General features: G+C 35.4%; 1 protein-coding gene across 1 annotated transcript; it reads left to right on the top strand.

The window, feature by feature from the left end:
- Positions 1-7,192: 7,192 nt before the first annotated feature.
- Positions 7,193-21,725, top strand: MMP8 (matrix metallopeptidase 8). Its single transcript, XM_074188160.1, has 10 exons — positions 7,193-7,329; positions 9,033-9,277; positions 10,432-10,580; positions 10,668-10,793; positions 15,155-15,316; positions 15,907-16,024; positions 16,588-16,721; positions 19,311-19,470; positions 20,828-20,931; positions 21,345-21,725. Exons 1-10 carry the CDS (start codon positions 7,225-7,227, stop codon positions 21,446-21,448), a joined length of 1,407 nt encoding a protein of 468 aa, XP_074044261.1. The 5' UTR covers positions 7,193-7,224; the 3' UTR covers positions 21,449-21,725.
- Positions 21,726-25,838: the final 4,113 nt, after the last annotated feature.

Raw genomic sequence — 25,838 nt, 5'->3', positions numbered from 1 at the left:
TATATTCTAATTATTGCTTGCTTGAAGCAGAGAGATATAGAATAAGAGATAATAGTGCAGAGATTTATAGTATTTGGAAACTTGGAAGACACTAAATAGATGACTCAAAATGACTCAGGCATGATTTGTTTTTATGTGAACTTCCAAATTGTAATGATGCCAGTTAAATCAGATAGTTTGTGGAATCTGTATATAAATGCACCCAGACCTTTCAATCTCTTTTCCTCAAAGAGTAAAGACTTTATTGTTTTATTAATTTATTGACTAGGATTCTGTTCTGTTTCACAGTCTAAAATAGGTGGTCCTACTAAAATAACTCCTTATACCTAGATCATTATTAGAGATTTAGGATTGATAAATTTTTGATGTGAGCATTCACAAATCAGAAAGTAGCATGCTTTGTTTTTGTTTTTTTGTTTTTTGCAAGGCAATGGGGCTAAGTGATTTGTCCAAGGTCACACAGCTAGGCAATTTTTTAAGTGTCTGAGATCAAATTTGAACTCAGGTCCTCCGGACTCCAGGACCGGTGCTCTATCCACCTTGCTACCTAGCTGTCCCTTTGCTGATGATTTTCAAATGTACCTATCCTGTCCCAAATTCTGCTGACTTCCAGTCTCACAGCTCGAACTGCTTTTTAGACATCTTAAAATGGATGTCCTGTAGATATCTTAAATTTAATATATCCAAAAGAAAATTCATTATCTTTCCCCCTTAAACACGTCCCCCTCCTACTTTCTCTATTACTGGAGAAGGTTCACTACCTAGGATTTGTTTGTCTCTCACTCCATCTCCCACACCAAGCTGTTGCCAAAGTCTCTTGATTTTACCTCCACAACATGTATCCAATGCACCCCCTTCTCTCCTCTCTAATTGCAGACTTTCATCACCTTGTGTTTGGACTATTTCAATAGCCTGCTTGTGGGTCAGTCTGCCTCAAGTCTTTTCCCACTCCAATTCATACCCTAACCATCAAAGTAATTTTCCTAAAATGCAGGTCCCACCATGCCACTCTCCTACAAGACAACAACAATATAAACAGAAAGAACAACAAAAGTGAATGCTACAAAATTTCAAAGACCAAGAAGGGCCCCAGAGTAGAGATATAAGAAGACACTCATTCCCCTCCTTTGTAGAAGTGAAATACTATAAGGTACAGGTGATATTTTAAATCTTTTTCAATGTATTGATGCTTCCAATTTTTCCTTCATTTTATTTAAATTATTATTTGTTTTTAGAATGGCTTTTGGGAAGAGGGAGAGTGATACTTGGACAAATTATCCACGAAATGCTTCTTTCCACTTTGCATCCCTCTGTTTCCCTGAGTTCTGAGATCTAGAGAATAAAATATGAAAGGCAGATCTATCTAAGTTACAGAATTTTGATATTTTAGTGTCTGCAATGTAATTTGCCTTACAGAACTTTGAAATAATGCAAAGAGCCTCAGCCTTTGAGTAATGAGATCTGGGTTTTAGTCCTAGTTTCATTTGACTTAGCAATATTGCCTTCCAAAGTGAAGACAGAAACTTTTTTGCAATGCTTAGGGAAAATTAAAACAGCATTGAAAAAAAGATCCTGATTGCCTCAACTCTCACCAGGGCAAATTGGGTCACTTGAATAGCTTGGATTGGCTCTGGATAAATTCTATTGCAGCCCTGAAGGAAGCCAAGGGAAAAAAGTTTGGCTAAGAAAGGGGAGAGAGCTATTTGCCACATGGTGGCAGTAATTCTCTGCTTCAGTCCAACTTTTGAGGGAGTAAGGAGAAATAGGTTAGGGTGAAGCTAGGGATTAATTTCCTTACCACTTGCCATTCTCATATACAAATACTGTCACAGACAGAAAGACATCTTTGAGATCATCTGGTCCAACCCCTTTACTTTAGAAACAAACAATTGTGGGGCAGCTAAGTGGCACAGTGGATAGAGCATCAGCCCCGGAGTCAACCAGACCTGAGTTCAAACCCAGCCTCAGACACTTAATAGTTACCTACCTGTGTGGGGAAGTCATTTAACCCCACTTCCTAATCAAAACCAAGAGAAAAAAAATAAGCAATCAAAGACCAGGAAGACAAGGTACTTGCTCAAGGTAACATAGCCAGTAGGTAATGGAGCTGGGATTTGAACCAATTGTTATGTCTATTCAAGATCCATGTTCCTTCTATCCCCACCATACTCCAAACAGGTTGTTCAGGAGATTCAACTGTAAATTAACAGAACTTAGAACTGGAATGAACATGATCTAGTCTAGAGATATCAAGCAAGCTAGCTGCTGGCCATGGCTCTCCCAATTAAAATGCAGTGTACTCAGTTATATCCAACTCTTCATGACCCCATTTGGGGGTTTCTTGATAAAGATATTGGAGTAGTTTTCCATTTTCTTCTCCAGTTCATTTTAAAGATCTCTCTCTCTCTCTCTCTCTCTCTCTCTCTCTCTCTCTCTCTCTGTGTGTGTGTGTGTGTGTGTGTGTGTGTGAACCACACTGTAGGATCCCCACCTACTGCAGTAATCAGGCCAGGCTTGTGTAAGCAGACAATTTTTAGTGCACCTTTTCTAGCCCCTTCTTCAGATTAGGAGTGAGTTCCTTAAAAGAGCTGCTCAGTCACCTTGGGGACTGCTGAATCCCCTGCTGCTTTCAGTGAGGAAATGACCCTATAGCCTGGGCCACCTGTGTGAGGGCTGTGACTACAGCTCCCAGTGTATCTGCACCTGCTGCTTAGTCACTTATATGTTGTCACAGGACTTTGATGAATGTTTATGAATGATGTCTTTTGTTGTGTTTGTAAATTGAACTTAAATGAGGCAGAGTTGAACAAAGTTGACAGCCTCACTCTCTCTTCCAAAGTCATCATGATCCAGCACGACAAGACAGAGTCAAAATAACTGGTGATGGCTCAAGATGTAGTGGATGACCTTGGCATCTTCAATGGCTAACCAAGCTCTAAGCACTCCATAGCATCTGTTTCAGCTGTCTTCATGGCCGTTGGAATGAATTGTTCTCTGTCTATACCACCAGTGGAAGACTTCACATGCTTGGGGTAGACACCCTCCTCACTATTCATCAATGAGTTTAAGACTCCCTAGGTTAGCCCACCTGCCAAAAAGGTTTACTGAACTCTGGCCACTGTGCATGCTACAGCTTCTTGGAGCCACAAGTGAGAGTTAGGTGGTTCAGGTGGCCATAAAAGGTGGAAAAGAAGCCCTGAAAAGGACCTAGCAACCCTCACATCAAGGTAGTAGTCTTCCTTGAACATACCCTACATCCTATTTTACAGATGGGAACTGAGGCAAACAGGGTTAACTGAGTTGTCCAGTTAGTATGTGTCTGAGATTAGATTTGAATTTATGAAGATGAATCTTTTTGATTCCAAGCTCAGTACTCTATTCACTGTACCTCCTAGCTGTCCCTAAAAGGCAAAAGCAATCAGGAAATATTTAGCAATATAAATACAATAAAACATAATATATTTTAAAACTAAGTAGTCAGCCTATAAGAATCCTTATGTTACATATTAATGACCTCTATTTCTATTTAAGTTTGACAGCACTGATCTAATCCACCCCCTTCATTTTACAGATGAAGAAACTGAAGCCCATAAATATAAATAGGCTGTCTTCGTGAGGCATACTGCTAGTGATGAAATGATCTAAGTACATAGATGTCTATAATACAAAGACAGTCTATCTCTTAGACTAGATCAATATGACAAAGAGAAGACTTAATTCTTAATTATGAAGCAGTTTGGAATAGTGCATGAAAAAATTGTTCTTAAATTTAGCAAGCTCTGAGTTCAAATCCTGCCTTTAACACAAGTTAGTTATATGATCCTGACTGGGTAAGTCACTTAATGCCACAGTATTCTAGGCAACTCTCTAAGACTGTAAATTGCTGAGACCTTGAATCTCATTGGTAGAAAGAGTTCCTTTAAACAGAAAGAAGTTCCCTGTATAAGTAAAATCACAGGTCTAGTCTCTATTTTACTTTTTTAAATGTTACATAGGGCCTTAAATATGCCCCCATTTCATTTACTCTGAGAAAGTGAAATAACCAAATTCAACAATGATCATTTGATTTGTTTCCTCTATTATTTATACATATGAAGTCAAGTTTCATGTCTGATGGAGCTATCTATTCAGGAAAGGATTTTGTGTCATTTAAATATGAGTTAATAAGTGATTTAAGTCAAGTAGGCAGTTGCTGAAATGGTTATATTTTAATGGTGTCAAGAAGGTCTCTTTCTCCCTGATGCCTGAAATACTATACAATAGAGAAATATTTTCATTCTATGATTAAGTAACAAAAGTCCTTGGGAGAGGGAATAAATCAATTTAAAGTCATCCTAATGGACAATTGGCTTATATCAGAGTTCTTTCTGAAAGCAACTTTGAAAGGAGACCTGAGATAGCACAAGAGCATGGGCTCCAAAGGTAGGAAGGTATAGTGGATTCTGCAGAGGGATAATAAAGGTGAAGAAAGGGGGAAGCTGAAGGACCAAATACAAACTTTGACTCCTTCCCCATTTTGCAAAATGTTGGCCCTCTTGTCAGGAAACAGGATATAGCAAATGTGCAACTTCTAGAACATTTAAACAGTCCCCAAGAATCAGCCTGAAAATGTTGGTTTTCTGACTAGCCGCTTAAAGAAAAGTCAAGTAAACCAAGCTTGACTATATAAGTAAATTCACCAATATGACTGCAACTTAAGGCAAACATTAGATACTTCTGTGCAAAGTGTATGTTTTAACTGTACATCTGACAAAAGGGGAAAAAAATCAAACAAAAACTACCCCATGAGTGCATCTGGAGTCAGAAAGATCTGCGTTCAAATGTGAATGCACATACTTACTAGCCTTGGGAACATGATCAACTCACAACATGTTTGCCTCAGTTTTCTCAACTGAAAAAAAGATAATGAAAGCAGTTACCTTGAAGGGTCATTGTGAAAGCTCCTAACACAGTGCCTGGCCTATGGCTCTATAAAGGTTTATTCCTTTCCCTTCATCCATGAGATAAAATGTGGAAAAACACCTTGAACTGCTTTTGGAAAAGGCACTATTTGGATTCTGAGTTGCTATGGTATTGATTTTATAATTCATCTTTAATATGTCATTTGGATAATTATAACTGGAATTTATACAATATTTTAAGATTTTTAAAGACACTTTATAAATATCATATCATGTGAATCTCCCAACAAACCTGGGAAACTAATGCTTGTCTTATCATCACCATTTCACCGATAAGGTAATTGAGGTACACAGATGTTACATGAGGTTCTCGGGGTTAGACAGCTTGTAAGTGTCTGAAGGTGTTTTCAACCCAGGTCTTCCTGAATCTATGAATAAAATGATCATCTATATGCTCATGATTTTCAAGTATAGTGGAGTCCATGACTGGGAAAGCATGAATAGTATCAGAGTCAGGATTTGCATTGTATGAGCCTAATAGAGGTAGTACATGCACAGTCCCTTCAATGTTGACTGCCTCCCCTAACCACATGTCCCTAGACTTTGTATGTAGTTATTTGTATGCTATCTTCCCCATTAGATCATGAGTTCTTTAAAGACATTCCTTTGATTCCCCAGTGTTTTAAGAGTTTCTAACACAATATTAATTTAAACTTTAATAAATGTTTACAAACTGACTCTAGGTTTAGTATTCTACTATATCACCTTGCTGCCTCACTAATCTAGTCCAATTCCCAAGTCTTAAGGTTGATCAAAAATTTTCTAGAAAATATTATGAAGGATCTGAAGTCTTATCTCAACCAAATTAAATATTACAACATATGTATGTATATTCATTCATTTAATAAATATTTCTTAAGGATCTAACATGGAGAAGACTCATGAATGGCACACTGGGATGATATAGGAGGCGATTTTATATAAAGTAGACCAGGTCATTGCTCATGGGTTATAATCTGAAAAGTACTACTTAAAGGCTTCCCTAACCAAAGTTATTCAGGATATGGTACAGTGGAAAGAATACTGGATTTGGGATTCTCTGTGACCATTAGTATCCAACCAGTTAACTGATCAATCAATAGACATTTATTGAGTACCTATTTTAAGTCAGGCACAGTGTTAGGAAGTAGGCAGGCAAATTGTGTCCTCAAGGAGTTTATATTCTAATGAAGGAAATAACAGAAGAAGGACTGTTGATTTAGGAAGAGAGTTGGGTCTGGGGAACATTTCCAGCAGTTGTGATAGAGTTAATTTAAGTTTGACAGTTGAGTTTGACAGCATTGCACTGAGTAACATTTCAGTACTAGTAGGCCCAGGAATACTGGTGGATAACCAGATGGTATAAGAAGCATGATCTGGTTGAGTTACATATAACAGGGTACGTGAATTTTAAGTAGCCCATCCACTAATTGCCTTAACACAGTCCCTGGAGAAATGGAGCCCCAAGATTGAGTGAATTAACTTACCTGTGCTGAGAAAACATGGTTCAAGGAGTTCTACTCAGTTAACCTCCTTTGATCTCAGTTTCTTCGTCTGCAAAATGTGGAAGTTGGAGTAAGTGACCTTTGTCAACTATAAATCTATGAACTTTACCTTCATAGGACTTGAAATTTTACCTTTAGAGATTAATTCTTTTGGATCCTTTTAATTTTTTTCCCATCATCACTCTCCATTCTTGATTTCATCATTGAAAAACATTCTCTTTTCACTTTCTTCAATGGCAGCTCCTATCTTCATGACTCGTGGCTAGGGGCAAAAATCTTTTCAAGTATAATGAGTTGGATAGAACCCAAGTACATTACACATAGGATGTATATTAGTTTACTCTGTCTGTCCCAGTATCTTTTATATGCAGGGGAGAACTTCTACTGATTGGGAGTTGCTTCCTGCTCCTGTGTAGATTTCTCTTACATGTATAATTTTGTTCAAATGAATATCTGAGTGACAAAGTCTGTAAAAAAATCCAGGGAGCAAAGAACAAGACAATCTCTTTTCTCTGTTGAAAGCCTCTTCTCCCTTTCTTGTAATAAATCACAGAATAAAATTACAAAATTGATAATGTAACAAGTAAGGGTTACTTCACAACTTCTGAAGAAACCATCATCTTGGATATTGCTTTATCAGATTCGTAAAGAGAACATTAATATGGGACAAAGGAAGGTAGAAGCCCCACAGGAACAAGCAAAGAAAGGCCTTACCCAGAAAGTCTGGCTTAATGGAAAGTACTGCTACTAGGAGAAACAAACGAAAAGTCATACCAAATATGAAGAAGATCCTTCTGTTTCTCCTGATACTTCATACACAGCTTTCAAGTTCTTTTCCTATATCTCCTAAAAGCCTTGAGGAGAAAAAAATGGCAACTGTTCAGGTAAAATCTTGTTGTGAATGGTTAATTATGGTGGCTGATTTTTTTGTTTCTCAGGAATTTAAATGGATATTGCTGTCTTTCTCAATTGCAATGTCCTAATATGAATGTTAGGAATGGGACTGTTCTCTCCAAAATTTGGCTTAGGTACAGCTTTATGATCTAGTGATTTAGAAGATTCAAAGAGGATGAACATTGTCTCTTCATAACTCTCCACCCCAGAAGGCAGAAAATGAAATTTGCTATGCCTTTAGAATTTATAAAAATGCTATTGCTTCAATATCACTTACTGTGAAAATTTTAGAATGAATTGCTTCTATTATTGATTACTTGAAAACTCCTTTTATTTAAATTAGGATTTCCTGTCATCTCCCATAACTCACCATCCCATGCCTATATAGCCATTAAGGGATGGTTTGGTGTCTTGGAAGCCAGGTGCCCTAGGTTTCAGTTGTGATTCCTTTATTTACTGCCACTGTGATGTTAAGAAAGTCATTTGATTGCTGTGCAACTCAGTTCTCTCCTCTGTAGAACAGACCACTGTACCATCCTCCTTAAAAGGTAGTTACAAGAAAAGAGCTACATAATACCATATATTATTATTGCTAACTGGTTTTCCATTCACAGAATTAAATTATAACCAGGGATCCCAGGGACAGTAGGAATCCTAGAACCAGAAAAAATAGAATAAGAAAAATCAATTCAGTAGACCCCTAAGTGGAATCAAAGTTCCTGTTTGCCAGATTTAGGTGCTATTTATTAATCATAGGAGTAAAAAAGAAAGGCAGAGCTAAGAAATTTTTTCCCATAGTTTCACAGAATGAAAGCTCAACATACCCATCAAAAAAGGAACTAATGAAACTGCTATTAATTAATTAAATAATTGTATCATTCTTTCTTTTTAACTTTCCTAAAATAATTTTCTATTTTTATAAAATACTATAAGACCCATAACTAGCTGAAATGGTAGAGTAAATTTAGTTGATGTGAAAGTATGAGGATAGACCCACAGAAAGAGGGAGAAATACTGTGGCACAATCAAAAGGGAACAGCAAGGAAGTTCTAGAGTGGAGGGTGAAAAGCAACCATTGTATTTTCTCAGGATCAGTTCTAACTAATGCCTATGTAGGACTGGAAGATAAATATCATGACAAGGATGAAAAGTATGGAAGCCTGAACTCCCAGTGGAGAAGTATGCCCATGTCCATAGCAGCACCATAGTAAAAATTCCTATTTATTCTGTTCTGCTTGTGGTTCTGGTTACACACACACACACACACACATACACAAACACATGCATACACATATTTTTATTGTTGATTATTAAATATATGCCCATAATGTGCCACACTAAGGAATATTCTTAATATCCTTAGAATAAGTGTATAGACTTCTAAGTGTCTACTTTGAACGAGACAACATTGATTTGGATATGTAAACTTGGCTCTGTTTGCTAAAACACTGGTCACATGATTTTATAATCAAAACCTATTCATGGGTCATGCTTGTCTTCAATGGGTTTATACTTTTAAAAGCCTATATACAGAAATATTCTCTGTAGCTTTCCCCACATTCCCAGAGACATAGCTGACATGAAAATGGAGATCAACCTGCATTCTCTATACTAGGTTTGATACAAGAATAATTCAGAAAATGTAAGTGCATTGAGATTTAATACAAGATTTCTTATGCTTATCTTTGGCCAGAGGTATCTGGAAAACTTTTATGAAATGCCAAAAAGTGGAGACAAGATAAAACGACAGAAGAATAGCACTCAGTTGTTTGAGAAGCTTAAAGAAATGCAGAGATTCTTTGGATTAGAGGAGACTGGACAACCAGATGAGGAAACTATGGAAGTAATGCACATGCCCAGATGTGGCGTTCCTGATTCATCTGAATATAAGCTGACCCCAGGAAATCCAAAGTGGGAAAAAAGTGAAATTACATACAGGTAAAGTTTCCTATATTCAAGGATGATAGAACACAGGTTCCCTTTTCACCAAAAGCTGGTAAAATTAAATATTTAATAAATCAATATTTTGGTTAACTAAGTGGTACCTTGTTAGGTTAGCAAGAAGGTATCTCTCCATGTATCCAATTTGCTTTCAACCAAGGAAAGATTTAGTGAGAATCTAGTTCAAATTTATCCAATTACTAAACATTTCTCCTTTAGGTCTAGCACCTACTTTACATTCTTCTCTCACTGATTCATAGTCTGACATTCTCCCAAAGAGTAGTGGAAAATATATTTTCCACTTACTCCAAAAACAGAAAGGAGATTCATATGTGACATTAACTACCTAACTTCACTTTCTCAAAACAACATATTAATAATTGTTGAGTGCCTATATATATTATATATATATTATATATATATTATATTATATATTATATTTTGTATATTGTATATATATGTGTGTATATATATATATATATATATATATATATATATATATATATATATACCATAAACCAGACATTAGGGATACAAAGATGAATCATGACTTGTAGTGTGATGCACTACAAAGAACAGCAAATATGGAGGCCCAAGACTTGATTTTCAATCCCATCTCTGCTAATTCCTACCTGTGTGACTATGGCACATCACTTAGCAGTTCTAGTTCTTGGTTTTCTCATCTGCAAAATTAGCTTTAAATTAGATGATCTCTAAGGTCTATTTTGACTTTTTGTTGTTCAATTATTTCAGTCATGTCCAATCCTTATTTGGGATTTTCTTGGCAAGGATACTAGAGTTGTTTTTGTCATTTCCTTCTCCAGCTCACTTTACAGATGAGGAAATTGAGACAAACAGGATTAAGTGACTTGCCCACAGTCATATGGCTAATAAATATTTGAGGTCAGATTTGAATTCAGGAAGATGAGCCTTCCTAACTCCAGGTCTGGCACTCTATCCATTGGACCACCTTTCTGTCCTCTATTTCTGCAATACATCTCTGATTCTATGACCCTACCCACAAGGAATTTTTATCTCTAGGAAAGGGGATAAAACAAGTACTTAGATAACTCAAAGAAATTACAAGGTGATTAATGCTTAATATGATGAGTTTGATTTTGCTATCTCTTACCATCCCTTTCATTTTAAAGCATTTTAAACTACACACCAGATATGTTAGAAGCTGAAGTGGATTTGGCAATTGAGAAAGCCTTAAAGATTTGGAGTGATCCATCACCTTTGAAGTTCACCAAGAATACTAATGGTGAAGCTGACATTAAGATCTCTTTTGTTCGAGGAGGTAATAACAGCTTATGCTGCTAAATTTAGCCTCTTTAGCCAATCAGAGAATATGGAAGGCTCAGGATTGATTTTGTTTTGATTACAGCTCATGGTGATAACTCTCCTTTTGATGGTCCAAATGGAATTCTTGCACATGCATTTCAACCAGGTCGGGGAATTGGAGGAGATGCTCATTTTGATGAAGATGAAACTTGGACCTCAAGCTCAAGGGGTAAGTTACAAAAAAAAAAGTTTCTGAATTGAACTTTTGAAATTGGTTTTTCCCCACAAATCTCTTAACATCTCTTTTCTGGAAAATCAAGGTGGAATGAGACTCTAGAGTCAGAAGACTTAGGTTCAAATCTTGCTTTAAACCCTTAGAAACCATGTGACCTTGAAAAATATCAGTTAACTACTTTAAGCCTGTTTCTGAATCTGTAACATTTAAAGGGTTGAACTGAATGTCTCAAACTACTGTCAACAAAATTCCTTTTGACTCCAACCAATTGACAATTTTTTTTAGTTTTGTTTTTTTTTTTTGCAAGGCAAATGGGGTTAAGTGGCTTGCCCAAGGCCACACAGCTAGGTAATTATTAAGTGTCTGAGACTGGATTTGAACCCAGGTACTCCTGACTCCAAGGCCAGTGCTTTATCCACTATACCACCTAGCTGCCCCTTCCAATTGACAATTTATTTGTGTTTAATTGTAGCCCAGAATGTCACTTGATTTTTTACTATATGACGATATTAAGTTTATCCTCTCCATTCTACTATCTTTCTATATATAAGCCATCAATGTGAATACTTTTCCCACATATATAGATTCCAACTTCTCCATACCTTTTTGGAATCATAGTAAAGGCTTAATACACACTAATTGAGCAGTTTTTTTTAAAATGAATTTTAAGCTACAGAATCCCTTGATATAAATGACCTTATAAAGTCATTGTATATTTCTTTAAATATTATAGGATTTGGGATTTCTGGAATGACTCATAAGATCACAGATCATAGAATTTAGAATTGGAAGACACCTTTGTATCTTTTGTAAACTCTCCCTTTTGAAAACACCTTGTATTAGGATCATAGATTCAGAACTTGAAAGGACACCAGGGGTCTAATTCCTTTATTTTAAAGATGAAGAAACTGAGATTCAGAGAAAGGAAATCATTTCTTCAAGATCACATAGCTAGTAATGGAGGAAGAATTCAAACCTTTTGGTTTTTTTTGGTTTTGCAAGGCAATGGGGTTAAAGTGACTTGCCCAAGGTCACACAGCTAGGTATGATGTGTCTGAGTCTGGATTTGAACTCAGATTCTTCTGACTCCAGGGATGGTACTCTATTCACTGCGCCACCTAGCTGCCCCCAAACTTATTCTTCTAACTCAACGACTATTTTTTCCATGCTACCACACCACTCAGTTTCTGGTTTAAACACACATACACACACACACATACACACACACAAAGACACACAAAGACACAGTATTCAAAATAGTTTCATTTAGGAAAAAAACTAATCAAATTATTTACACTAAAGTCTAAATAATCTCCCCCCACTCTTCTCACTAAATTTAACCAAATTCAATAAATATTTATTAGGCACCAAATAAACTCACTAAGATGAAAGACTTGGTCTTTCAAAAGCAGGACTAGAACAAGAAGACTTTTATCCTTTCTCCTAGACATATATGCTTCCTGAGAATCCAGTTCCAGGGATATCAATTTAATAATTCAGCTCAACACACATTTACCAAGTCTTTGCCATGTTCAAAGCTTACATTACTAGCTTACCTGTTGATTTTGTGAAAGATAATGCAGCATGGTCAATTAATAAGCACTTATTTAGTATTTGCTGTATGAGAAATATGGTATAAAAATGCAGGGGATACAAAGAAAGGTAAAAATAGTTTGTCCCATCAAGGAGCTCACATTCTAATGGAGAAGACAATATGCAAAAAACTGTGTACAACTCAAATATAATCATTTCAATGGAAGTATTATCTGTGGGAAGAAACCACTATTGGAGTGTGCTGAGGATAGAAGGAAGTCTCCTGCAGAAGGTAGGATTAGAACTGAGTTTTGAAAGAGACAGGGAAGCCAGAAGGTATCAGGGATAAGGAATCGTGTTCCTTGAAAGAACAGTAGCCTGTGAAAAGGTACAGCATTGGAAAATAGAATATCCACTGTAAAGAACAATAAGGAGGGGCAGCTAAGGTGGCACAGTGGATAAAGCACCGGCCCTGGAGTCAGGAGTACCTGGGTTCAGATCAGGTCTCAGACACTTAATCATTACCTAGCTGTGTGGCCTTGGGCGAGCCACTTAACCCCATTTGCCTTGCAAAAAAAACTCCAAAAAAAACCTAAAAAAAAGAAAAGAACAATAAGGACACAAAGGTTGCTCAAATAGAGAGTATGGGAAAAGTCAAGTATAAGACTGAAATGGTAGGCCAGGCTGTGGAGGGCTTAGAAGACAAAAAGAAGACAATTTTTTTTTCTCCTGGAGGTAATAGGAAAGCACCAGAATTTATTGAAGAGGGAAACACATACTTTTTAAAAACCATAGAAAAGTCACTTGATTTCCAGTGCCTAGGCAACTTCCCAAGACCAAAAATTCTAAAGAAGTTGTTGATCTGCAATTGTGGAAGGTATTTTCACAGTGTGAATTCCAGACATTGACAAAATCATAGTCTTGGACTTAAAACATGTGTAGATCTGTGCCAGACTTCAGAAATACAAAGATAAAAACAAAGTAACCCCTTGCTCTCCAGAAGCTTATGTTCTATTGGGGTTATGCATAAATGAGTAAATCCAAAATATAGGAGGTAACATAGTATAGTGGAAAGAAACATTAACTTTGAATCAGAAGACTTGAATTCAAATCCTATCTCTGATTCTAATATACTGTGTGACTACAGGGAACTGATAAACTCTTGGACTACAGTTTTCTTATCTGTAAAATGAAGGGATAAAATTAGGTACCATAGAGGTCCTTCTAGTTCTAGATTTAATAAAGATTTTCAAGGACAATATATAATCAACCTGTCATGGCTCAGGAAGACCTTGAATAGGAGGTGGAATCTTTGCTATTTTGAAGGAAACTTGGGAAACTGAGATAAAAATGAGGAGAGTTGATTTTAGATTTGGGAGGGAATCTATACAAAGTTGTGGAAGAGGGAAATAAAATGTAACACACACAGAGACCAATAATAACACCAATTTAACTTGATGGTAAATGTATGAAAGAGGTCATATAAAATTGGGCTTGGAAAATTAAACTGATTACTAATTAATAAATTCAAATTCAAGAATTTTATGTTTTAGCCTACCAGTATAAGAGAGTCATTAAATATTTTTGGACAGGGATAAATCTGATGGTTTGATCTCTGTTTTAGGAATATTCATTTGGCTTGTGGTGGATGGGTTAGAGGGTTGAGGGATATATAAATGATGAAGAAATGTAGAGGGATGAAATAACTGTTATAAGCTGGTGAGGAGGAGGAAGAGATATGAAGAAAACATAGAGAAGATGGTGTTTGATATGGGCTTTGAAAGATGGAAAAAATTTAAAGAGAATTCTGGGTAGTCTTTACAAGTAAAGGATAAGAAAACACAAAAGCATTTTCTGAGGAAAATAGTAGACTATTTTATCTGCAGTAGAAATTTTGTATAATAATAAGAGTTTACATTTTGTCAGATGGGTAACAAATGTTTATTTAGTCTCTACTGGGTGCCAGCACTGTAACTAAGGCCCCGGGGGATACAAAGACAGATAACAGGAGTAATAAAGAAGGCAACATGCAAAAAAAATCATAAAAATTATATAGAGCACAAATCAGATATAATCAATGGAAGGAAGGCATTAGATTAAGAGAATTGGGGAAAGGCTTCCCACAGAAAATGGGATTTTAGCTGGGACTTGAAGGAAGCCAGGAGGCAGAGATGAGGAGGAAGAGAGCTCCTGTGAACAGTCAGTGAAAATGCCCCAGTTAGGAAATGGAGTGTCTTGTTTGAGGAACAATGTTTTTAGTTTTTCAAAGAACATCTCACAGGAGATTGGAAAGAAACAAGTATAAAACAATGTAAGTCAATATATAACTAAATGCCAAAATCAATGTCTCCTTTGATCTATACCTTCCTTGGATGCCTATTCTCATTCATATCCTGAAGTTGGCTTTGACTATGCTAATGAAGATTAAGGAGGTGGAAGACCAAAGTGTAAAAAACAAAACAAAACAAGAAAACTGAATGAGATATAATAGAAAGAACATTGAACTGGGAGTCAAGAATTGATTTCAAGTCCAAAATCATTACTTCTGATCCTGGGCAAATGACATTATGTTTCTGTTGCTTCACTTTTCTCATTTTAAATAGAATATTCCATAAAAGACGGTCTTATTATATTCAAATCATATAAAGAATGCCTGGATCCACCTATTTCCCATCACTTGGTTCTATGTGTAAATAAGGTCTTAAACACAGGTTGCAAGAAGTGGTCTTCAGGCATTTCTGGTCTGGACATGTCAACACCTATAATAATGATTCCTATAATCTTATATATATGAAAATGTTGTGATTCCTCTCTTGTTTCAGGTTACAATTTATTCCTTGTTGCTGCTCATGAATTTGGTCATTCCTTGGGCCTTTCTCATTCCACTGATCCTGGTGCCTTGATGTTCCCCACTTATTCCTTCTCAGATCCCAGAACTTACGTACTGCCTCAGGATGACATTAATGGCATTCAGTTTATCTATGGTGAGTAGAATTCTCTCTATTCTTAGGACTGGTTCATAGATACAATTAGGAGCTGAACTCCATGTGTTTGGAGGACCCAAGGAATGGGTCTCCATAAGCTCTGAAGAACTCACTTTTACTCTCTTGAAGATTCTCTCCATAAGTTCCTTTAGTATTTTTAAGTTGTTGATACTAAGGAGCTTGTTTATTTAATTTTATAGTGACTCAGCTGATGCTCCTCTGGCAAATATTATAAGAGTTGTTTTATGGGCAGGAGGAGACTTTATGCTTTGGCAACAACACTGGCTCCAGGTGTCCCCTCTTTCTCCCTCCCTCAAAAGGATGTAGTGTATTGGAACTCTATGATGGTGTAGTGACTGAGTTGACTAAAACTTTAAATAAGTATATGATAAAATGAGTTGGATTGAGGTGATAACATTCTTTTTGCTAGAATTGGATAACTCCTATCTCTCCAGGAGGTCTTTCCCTGGTCTCCGAGCATCTGCCTCTGTTGCTTGAATCTTCCCTCTTAAATTACCTCAAGAAGCAACACAGTAGTCTTGCAACCCTTCACTTTTTAAAATCTTGCCTCTTCAAATATTGTCTTTAAGGTCATTCAAATAATCCTATCAAACCTACTGGACCCACTACACCCAGAAACTGTGACCCACAGCTGTCCTTTGATGCAATTACCACTCTCCGTGGAGAAGTCATCATCTTTAAAGACAAGTATAAAGCTGAATCAGTACTTCCTTTAACTTTCTCTTTTATAGATGTATCCCATGACATTTTAAAAATAAATTATTGGGTTTAATTCATTACCTAATGCTCTGATTTTCCTTTCTACTCATCATTTTTGATGGTTGCTTGATTTTGGTTTTCATTGGAAATAATGATTGTATTTACACTGCTTTAAATCTCTAGAGCAGAGGTAAGCAAACAATGACCTATGAGCTAAATGTAATTCACTGTTTTTGAAGGACTCCCACCTCAAATTAAGTATTATAGTAAATTTTAAAAATAAAAACCATTCTTAGTTTACAGGCTGTAAAAATAACGGGGCCATAGTTTCCAACCTCTGCTCTAGAGGAAAAGAGAGACATTACAGATATCTTTGTAGAGTAGCTTAAAATGCAAGAAAAGTTTGGGACAAGATACTTTCTTAAATCAGGATAAGTCCTTTATAAGACACAAGAAAAGTGGACTTCATTACATACATCTTGGTTATTGAAAGAGATACTGCTATTGTCAACTTTAATTTTATTTCCTTTTTTTTTTTAAATTCTCATCAGGTACTTTTGGCGAAAGCACCACCCAGGAGTAAGGCCTGAACTACATACGATTTCCTTATTCTGGCCATCATTACCTTCTGGGATACAAGCCGCTTATGAGGATGTTGAAAAGGATTTAGTTTTTCTATTTAAAGGTAACTGCATTTGGATTTCTCTCCTTACCCTAGTCTTGCCCAAAGAGAGACATGAGCTGGTTTCAAATACCAGTTATTGTCCTTTTCTATGTTCCCATATCAGGAATCTGTTACTTTAGACCTTGGAATAAGGAATTTTAAAAGTTACTTATTATTCTATTAGTCTGCTTCTGTTGCATACTGCTTATATGACCCTGGAAATCTTATTTAACCTATCTGTGTGCTAGGTAACTTTCCAAGGCCAGAAGTTACAGAAAAGGTTCAAACTTGCATTAGTAGAGGATTTTTTCATTTGGAAAATTTTATCAATGAAATCCCAAATTTTATCCCCATCCATTAGAATTTAAGCTCCTTGAGGGCAGGGACCTTATATTTGCATTCTTGGAGTTTAATACACAACGTGGCAAAGAATAATTACTTAATAAAATTTAATAACTGATTGATCCAATGAGTGATATCAGTTGTATTTGATTTTCTGCAGAAAGCATGATGTGGGAGGAGCTAGGTGGCATAATGGTTAAAACATTGGTCCTGGATTCAGGAGGACCTGAGTTCAAATCCAACCTCAGATACACATTTAATACTTAGTTGTGTGACCTTGGGAAAAGCATTTAAATCCACTGCCTTGCAAAAACCAAAAAAAGGAAAAAGAAGAAAAAAAAAGAAAGGCTGGTGTGCTCTCGTGATCTTTAAGGTGCCATAGTGGGAAGCTCCTGTCAGATGAGGCAGTATGAGCTCATTGGGAGTCTGAGTAGAGTGATGATATAGTAAGAAGAACTGAGCTGAAGAGAAATCTTATTGTTGTTCCGTTATTTTTCAGTCTTGTCTGACTCTTCATGATTCCATTTGGGGTTTTCTTGGCAAAGACACTGGAGTGATTCGTTATTTTTTTCTATAGCTTCATTTATAGATGAAGAAACTGAGGCAAACAGGGTTAAGTGATTTGCCCAGGATCATACAGCTAAGTTTCCGAGGGTAGATTTCCATTTAGGAAGATGAATCTTCCTGACTCCACACTCTATCCTCTGTGCCACCTAGATGCTCCAACTTCTGACCCCGTTCATACCATTTACCTAAATGTTATAAGAAAACTATTATCATCTCATAGTGTGATTTTGAACTATTTTTTGAAAATTTAGTTAGAATGAGACTAAATTAACTCTAATGGAGAATACAGTTCTAAAATTGCCCCATAATTGAAGCACATAGCATGTCATCTCCTTAATTATCTAATCATTACCCTATTATTAATTTTTCAACATATTTCAAGACTTTCCCATACATTAATTGATGGATTTGGGGGTTCAGCTGTCTGATTTTTCATGTATGTAGAATAGTTTATAAACTTGCTACATGTGGACTGGCAACTCATTCGTAATTTAAAGTCATAGAGAGTTAAATGGGGCATTAAGAAGTTAAGTGACTTGTCCTTGGTCATACAACCAGTTTTTATCATGGGCAGGACTCAAACTCAAGTTTTCTCAGTTCCAAAAACATTCCTATGCTGATTCAAAGTTTGGGTTAAATGTAAACCCTAACAGAATGCCTTCTGTGGGGGGTGGGGAGAGGGAGGCAAAAATAGGGGAAAAATTGTAAAACTCAAAATAAATAAAATCTTTCTTATAAAAAAAAGTTTGGGCTAAAAGAGTTGTACACATTTGGGTATAGCATTTGCTTAGGATTTTTCTGAAGGATATTAGGAGTTTCTTTGAGAACCTACATACAAATGGGAAGATGACTTTGGAGATAACCACCAGTTTCACCATTTTTATACATGTCCAAGACCAGATTATCAGACAAAGACTATTGGCTATAATGTTGAGTCCCAGCAAGTAAAAATCTAATTTCTTCTTGCTCTGTGTCTATACCTTTGAAGTCTCTCATCAAACAAAATTTCTATTTACAATGGAAGGAATTGCTACCACCATCATAGAAATGTATTCCTTGTATTCTTTATATTTGCAAGGAGAGTCCAGTACTAAACTAAAAAAGGGCTAGAGAATTTGGGGGTAGAGATGAGGATAAGACTTCACCTCTGTTCTCAAAGAATTTACAGTCTCACTAGATAAACTATACATCACAAAAGTAGTAACTTAATAAATCAGTCTGGATTAAGTGCCAAATAGATAGTGAGGGCAACAAAATCTACAGGAATTTACATAAAAGGGACAGATCTTTTGCTAACACTAGAAGGAGGCTATGACTGAAACAAAAAAACAGTTTGGCATCCCCAGTAGAGAAAACAATGTGAGTCAAGGGACTATTTTGGGAATCATTTTTTGCATGTGAAAATAATCACTGTTTGCTCAGTAGGTCAAGTTTGGTTGGAGCAAAGGGAATTCTTGGGTAAACTTTTTTAAGAGGTAAAAAGAGGTCAAATCGTTGAGGGCCAAGATAAGGAATTTGGCTTTTTATTGTGCAAGTGATAGGAGGTACCATTAACTATGACTCAGCAGTATGGGAATATAATTTTGATTATTTTTTTAAATGCACAGGCACTAATTTGATTTTTATCATGAATTTACAACGAATAGAAACAGTTTGGAGAAATTTAAGTTTTATATAATGGATCCCCATCACTATTTCTAGGTAATCAGTACTGGACTCTATATGGCTATGAAATCAGACCTGGTTTCCCCAAAGATATATCCAACTTTGGCTTCCCAAGAAGTGTGCAAGCTATTGATGCAGCTGTTTCAAATAACAACTTTGGAAAAACATACTTCTTTGTAAAGAACCAATACTGGAGGTAAGGATGCATGTTTCCATATCCAGAAGTTGAAATTTGTTTTTAAGATGATAGGAAGACATCCTTGCTCTTCTTTGACAACTTGAAAAAATTCAGAGAAAGGTGCTAACTCCATTTTCCAGTGATTTCCAAAGAGCTGAATGTTTGTTGTAACAAGATATTCATGTGTTTGACAAAATAGTCCAGTTTTCCAAAACTAAGTGAGTTTCATAGCTAGTTGATGATCCTTTGAGACAAAGGCCATTTTTCTTCATCTCTAATATTCTCCTGGTGCTATAAATATATAGTTGGAAGTCTTGGAATATTGGTGTCAGAAGATTCAAAATTAAAAAAAACACAAAGGGGAAACATGGTAAGGAATTGTGGTAATTATGAAGTCAAAGTATTTGGATTGAAGTTCCAGATCTCCTCTTACTGGTCATGTGACTTTGAGTCTTCTTTACATTTATTAATCTCATTTTCTTTATGTGTAAAATTCAGGAATTAGATTAGATTACCTTTAATACTTTTTTGTAATTCTAAGTAAACTATAACAATAAGTTAAAATAATGTCTTGTATTGAAAAGTGGTGCAAAATATATTATTAGTGATATGAATTGCTACAAAAGACGAAAGGATATGGAAGAGCTCTGACTTGTACTCATGGAAGAGTGACCATAACCATGGTTGATGGACTGAGAGATTACTGTGACCATAACCATGAATTGATTGTGCCATCAAAATAACAAAGAGTCATATTACTTGGACGTCGTGACTCTTGCATTGGTGCTCTTTTCATGACTTATATGTTGTCCATAAAAAGATAAGGTCTGGGAAAATTTGTCTTTTACAAATTGCTCAATCAAATAAAGGAATGGTGGCTTCTATACAAGAAGAGAACACTTTAGGCTGGGGTAAATACAGAGGTACAATGGAAAGAAAGTGCTCATTTTTTAGGGATTCAACTCTAGTCTTCTGAAGCAAATATTTTGCAGATGGCCCAGAGTGATGTTGACCATAACTATCACCACTAGTGTTGTATTAAATATAAATATACATGTACTCATGCAATGCTCTGGGCAGGTGGATTAATTACTTTGTAAACCTCTCTTACTTTAGAAATAACATTGACACTGGGAGGCTAGGATTCTAGTGCTAATTCTACCACTGACTACTTCACCTTGGAAAAATCACTTAATTACTCTGTAAATAATTTTTCTCATCTATAAGATAAGTATGAATACCTTGACCAAATTATCTTCCATGATTTTGAATCAAATAAGCAAATGTGCTTTCAAAAGTATATAAAGTGTACTTTGTGAACTACTTATTATTACGATGATGATGATGATTATAAACCTATATCTATTTTTATCAGATATGATAATCGAAGACATGCAATGGATCCTGGTTATCCTAAAAATATAGCAGATAATTTTCAAGGTTTGCAAACTAGTGTCGATGCTGTTTTCCCAAAAGATGGTAAGTAGAAATAACTATTTTGTGAGATCATTTCTAAATTGTTTTTTAGAAATAACATTGAGGATTTTGTGAAGAACCAAAAATCTTAGAATAATCATGGATAATATAGTGGATGATAGAATGTCAGTCATGGAGTCTGAAATATGTGAGTATAAGACTTATGTCTGACACATACTAGCTCTGTGACCAGAAGCAAATCACATTAATCTCTCAGTCCATCAAACACTAAGACTAGAAATTGCTAGTCTACACAGGATTTTCCACAGTAGATATTCCCTATATCAGTGAAATCACAGATCCAGAGAAAATATATAATAAGAAGAAGAAAAGTAAGACTGGAAACTGTATTTTCCTTCATTTGAAAAGTTTGAACATATCTGTATGCTAACTATTGATTTCTTTTTCCCCCCTAGACTATTTCTACTTCTTTAGTGGACCTACATACTACAAATTTGATCTCCGTACTAAAAGAATTGTTGCTGTTGGAAGAAGTAACAGATTGTTAAATTGTAGATAGGCTATAGCTAAGATATAAGCCAGAAGTAAGGTTGCTTTTAGATGTATCAATAAATGGGTTTTTTTTAAAGTCTGTCAGTGAAGATCCAATATACAAGGCGTTTTTAACACATTTTGTAATTGTCTTCTAACATCTTTCCAGTTATTATGGCAGTTAATAAGATAACTTTATATTTCAATTGTGAGTAAAGAATGAGGTTTAATCAATGCTTTTATATTCTTGCCCAATTGTATTCAAAACATCTATTCATATTTAGAATTGTCTTCAAGTGAGTCCTTGTTTTATATACACTTTGTCATTTTGCCAATGCTTTCTCTTTCTCATCCTTAAGATGATTCTTTTTTGAAAATATTATCTAAAGTATCTAGGATTTAGAAAAAGCATTCAAAAACCAAATGTTTCCCAACTTTTTATTTTTAAATGTTGGAATATAATAATGACCTCAAGATACTATTTCATAATGATGATTGAACAGATTTTTAAACACTTCTGAACAGCAGTGTATTATATACATATATATATATATATCCTATGTTTCAAAGTTTTTATGAGCAAATCATTGTTTTATTAATCTTCCTCTTTATTTCTGCTCAAATAAAATTTGAAGTATTTTAAAACAAAATGTTAATTGAAATCATGACTAACTTATATTGCCTATATGGTTTTCTCTCATCAAAATATTACCACCATATTTAAGGGGTTTAGGGGAGCTAATGAGAATAATAGGATATCTGATTGCCTCTTCTGATTTCTAGAATAAGGAAAATGCCAAGAAATGCTCCAGAAAGGGATTTGAGTTCAATTGATGCTTCCATGGAGTTTTTAAACAAGTTACCAATGAAGTAGTGGACCAGATACAGTCAATAAGAGACCTAAATAAAACAAAGTGGAAGACAGTACTTTTCAGCAATACTGGTAGAGGAAGAATATACTAATGAACACTGGAAAGTTTGCCCACAGAGTTACTGAAATACCTATACTCTTTGAGACAGCAATGCAGCTACTTGGCCTATTTCCAAAAACAACCAAGGGAAAAGGAAAAGGAACTATATGTTCTAAAAATTTATAGCAACTCCCTTTGTGATGGTAAAGAACTGGAAGTTACAAAATTGACCATCAATTGGGGAATGGCCAATTGGGGAAGAAGTTGTAGTATATGATTGTGATGGAATACTACTATGCTATAAGAAATGATGAGTCCAATGATTTTAGAAAAACATGGAAAGATGCCTCGACCAAGAGAACAACATATTTAGCAATAACAATATTGTTTTAAGAACAACATTAAGAGAGTAAGTTAATATTGTCTATTATAAATACCCAAATTAACTATTGAGTATATGAAGAAAGCTAGTATCTTCATTTAAAGAACTGATAAATAAAAGTGTGTGCAGAATAGTTTTATATATATGTACATATACACATACATATACACATGTGTTTATGTATGTATATACCTATTTGTATCTAATAGTAGCCAAATCTAGGATAGGAGGAAAGGAAGAGAAAGAAATTATATGATAATTTGATTTTATATTTGAAAGGAATAGCAAGTTGTGCATGGTAGATTTGCTGTCTTGTGTACAGCTGTCTTTTTTATTGTCCAGTGTTATAGAAATGCTTGCTTTATTTCATTAGTTTCATTATTTTTTTAAAAAAAAGGAAGTACATGAGATCCAGTATAGCATAATGGTTAGAAAACTATCCAGAAAAAAATAGTTCAGGTCCCACCTTTGACAAATCCTGGATCATTCACTTAATCTGTGAATGCTTTAGAAAACATAAGCCTCTAAATAGTGGGGAAGGCACTGATTTACCTTGATAGAAGAGGATTCTTACCCAAGTCCACTATACCAATGAAATCACAGCCCCAGTCTTTGATATAGTCCTTTCCTCTTGTGAATATAAACAGATTTTCAGGGAAAGCTCTAATTTAATTTGAATGTAAATATTTTTAAAATAACTTCAATAATTTAATGATTAAGACTTGTAAAATCATTTTTCCACTTGCTCAAGTCTCTTATGTCTGCTCCAAAGTTACCCTTGACATATATGTCCAGAGAGTGGAATTGGGACTGGGGAGAGCAGAAGAAATCATACTGTTTACATTTCAAACATTATAGATTTGAAGTCTAATGGGGTTCAGGTCAGTTTTGAGCCAAGGAGGTCCAACATTGCTAATAAAAAGAAGTTGCCTCTTTAATCACTCTGGGAAACTGTACTGTCATGTTTCCAAAAAGATTTTGTTATGGTATAGATTGATGAAGTAAATACAAATTATTATATTCCATTTTAAAATAACTAGAATATGGATGGTACAACGATAGAGTACCAGGCCTGGATTCAGAAAAGTCTGAGTTCAAATTTGGTCTCTTATATTTACTAGCTATGTGGCACAGGAAAATCACTTAACTCAGTTTCCTCATCTGTAAAATGAACTGAAGAAAATATTCTTGCCAAGAAAATTACAGCTGGGATCACAGAGTCAGGAACAACTGAAAAACAACAAGAACTTAATTACAATTTTTTATTAATACATATGTATGGATCAATAATTATAATATTAATAACCTCTCAAAAATAGGAAAAAAGTGATATTTACCTTGGACACCTTGTCTTCAAATGTTCAGACAGGGAGCAAATCTAACCCTTCGGTAAGTTATATTGAACTGTTAGTAATTATTTTCATTTAAGAATAAATTAAGAGGAGAAAATACCTGCAAATGTTGGAAAAGTTGTAGGAAAAAATGAGACATTAATGCACTGTTGGAAGAGTTGTGAAATGATTCAACAATTCTGCAGAACAGTTTGGAACTAGCAGTGCCAGGGTTTGGTTTATATTACAAAAAAGATGAAAAACAGGAAGGAAAAGGACATACATAAATATATATATATATATATATGGCTACATATAACAGCTCTTTTCTCATGACAGGGAGCTAGAGATTCAGAGGATGTCCATCAGTTGGGTTATGGCTGAACAAATCGTGGTATGTGATTAAGATGAAATGCTATTCTATTGTAAGAAATGATGAACAGGATGCTCTCAGTTAAAAACTTGCATGAGCAAAAGCAATGGGAATTGTACTATATACAAAGTAATAGTAATATTATAGGAAGATTAGCTGGGAATGACACCTCTTCTCAGCAATGCTGTGGTACAAGAGAACTCTGAAGAGTTTAATGATTAAAAAAATACTACCCATTGAAAAGACAGAGCTGATGGTTTCTGAATACAGATTGAATCATACCTTTACTTACTCTATTTTTCATGAGGCCACTCTTTTGCCATGGGGGGTTATGTTTACTGTTACAACATTACTACTGTGGTAATTTTTTCATGACTACACATTTTTTTATATCAAATAATTTGCTTTCTCAATGAGGGGGAGTGGGGTGGAGAAGAAGAAGGGAAAGAATTCGGAACTCAGGGTTTTAAAAGTGAATGTTAAAAAATTGTTTTACATATTAAGAGATGGGAGTAGAGAGGAGATGAATTAAATAAAATAAAATATATATCAAGAAATACATGAGGTGCAGCTAGGTGGCACAGTGGATAGATGGAGTCAGTAGAACCTGAGTTCAAATCCAACTTCTGACACTTAATTACCTAGCTGTGTGACCTTGGGCAAGTCACTCGATCCCATTACAAAAAAGGGAAAAAAAAGAGGCATATGCATCCATCACTGTTTAGAGGAAGGTTAGGAAAGTGAGTGGGTTTCAAGCTCCCAAACTGATATTTTGTTAGTCTACACTAATTCATTGTGACCACTCTGCTCCATTAGGTAATGAGAAAGAGTGGAAGGAACAAAGGACCTTGTGTCTCAAAACTTCCAAAGGTGGGTTTTGAAGTTCCATGTGCCAAAGGAGGCTATAAAAAGAGTTGAAGAGCCAGCTAAATAAAGGAAGTGACCAGGAATTTAGCTAGAATGGTTACTTTAGGAAGAGAAGGAAGAGGGACAAAGAAATGAACATGGAATAATGAGACACGAGACTCGGGTATATATATACATGTATGTATGTATGTATATGTATGTATACATATGCATATACACATACACATACACTTACATATACATATACATATACGTATACGTATACGTATATATGTTTTCTGATGATGCATATTTTACACTGAACAGAATGGAAAGCCCTGGACTGGTGATCCCTGTGACAATAAATATCCCCTATATTCACTGGTATTGGAGAACTGAGTTAGAAAGAAGCAGTGTCTATGCTACTTGGCTTAAAAATAGGATTGTATTGGGAAAAGCTGAATGATTCAGAACTGGAATATCTGAAACTGCAACAAAATTAGCACTTCTAAGCAGCCCACCATTTTACTTACCTCCTCCAGAGAAACCTATAACACTAAGAACCTTAAGGTCCT

Source organism: Macrotis lagotis, chromosome 1 (assembly GCF_037893015.1).
Source record: "Macrotis lagotis isolate mMagLag1 chromosome 1, bilby.v1.9.chrom.fasta, whole genome shotgun sequence".
Taxonomy (NCBI): Eukaryota; Metazoa; Chordata; class Mammalia; order Peramelemorphia; family Peramelidae; genus Macrotis; species Macrotis lagotis.
Note: the sequence above shows the minus strand (reverse complement) of the source record. Positions and strands in the feature narration are given on the sequence as shown.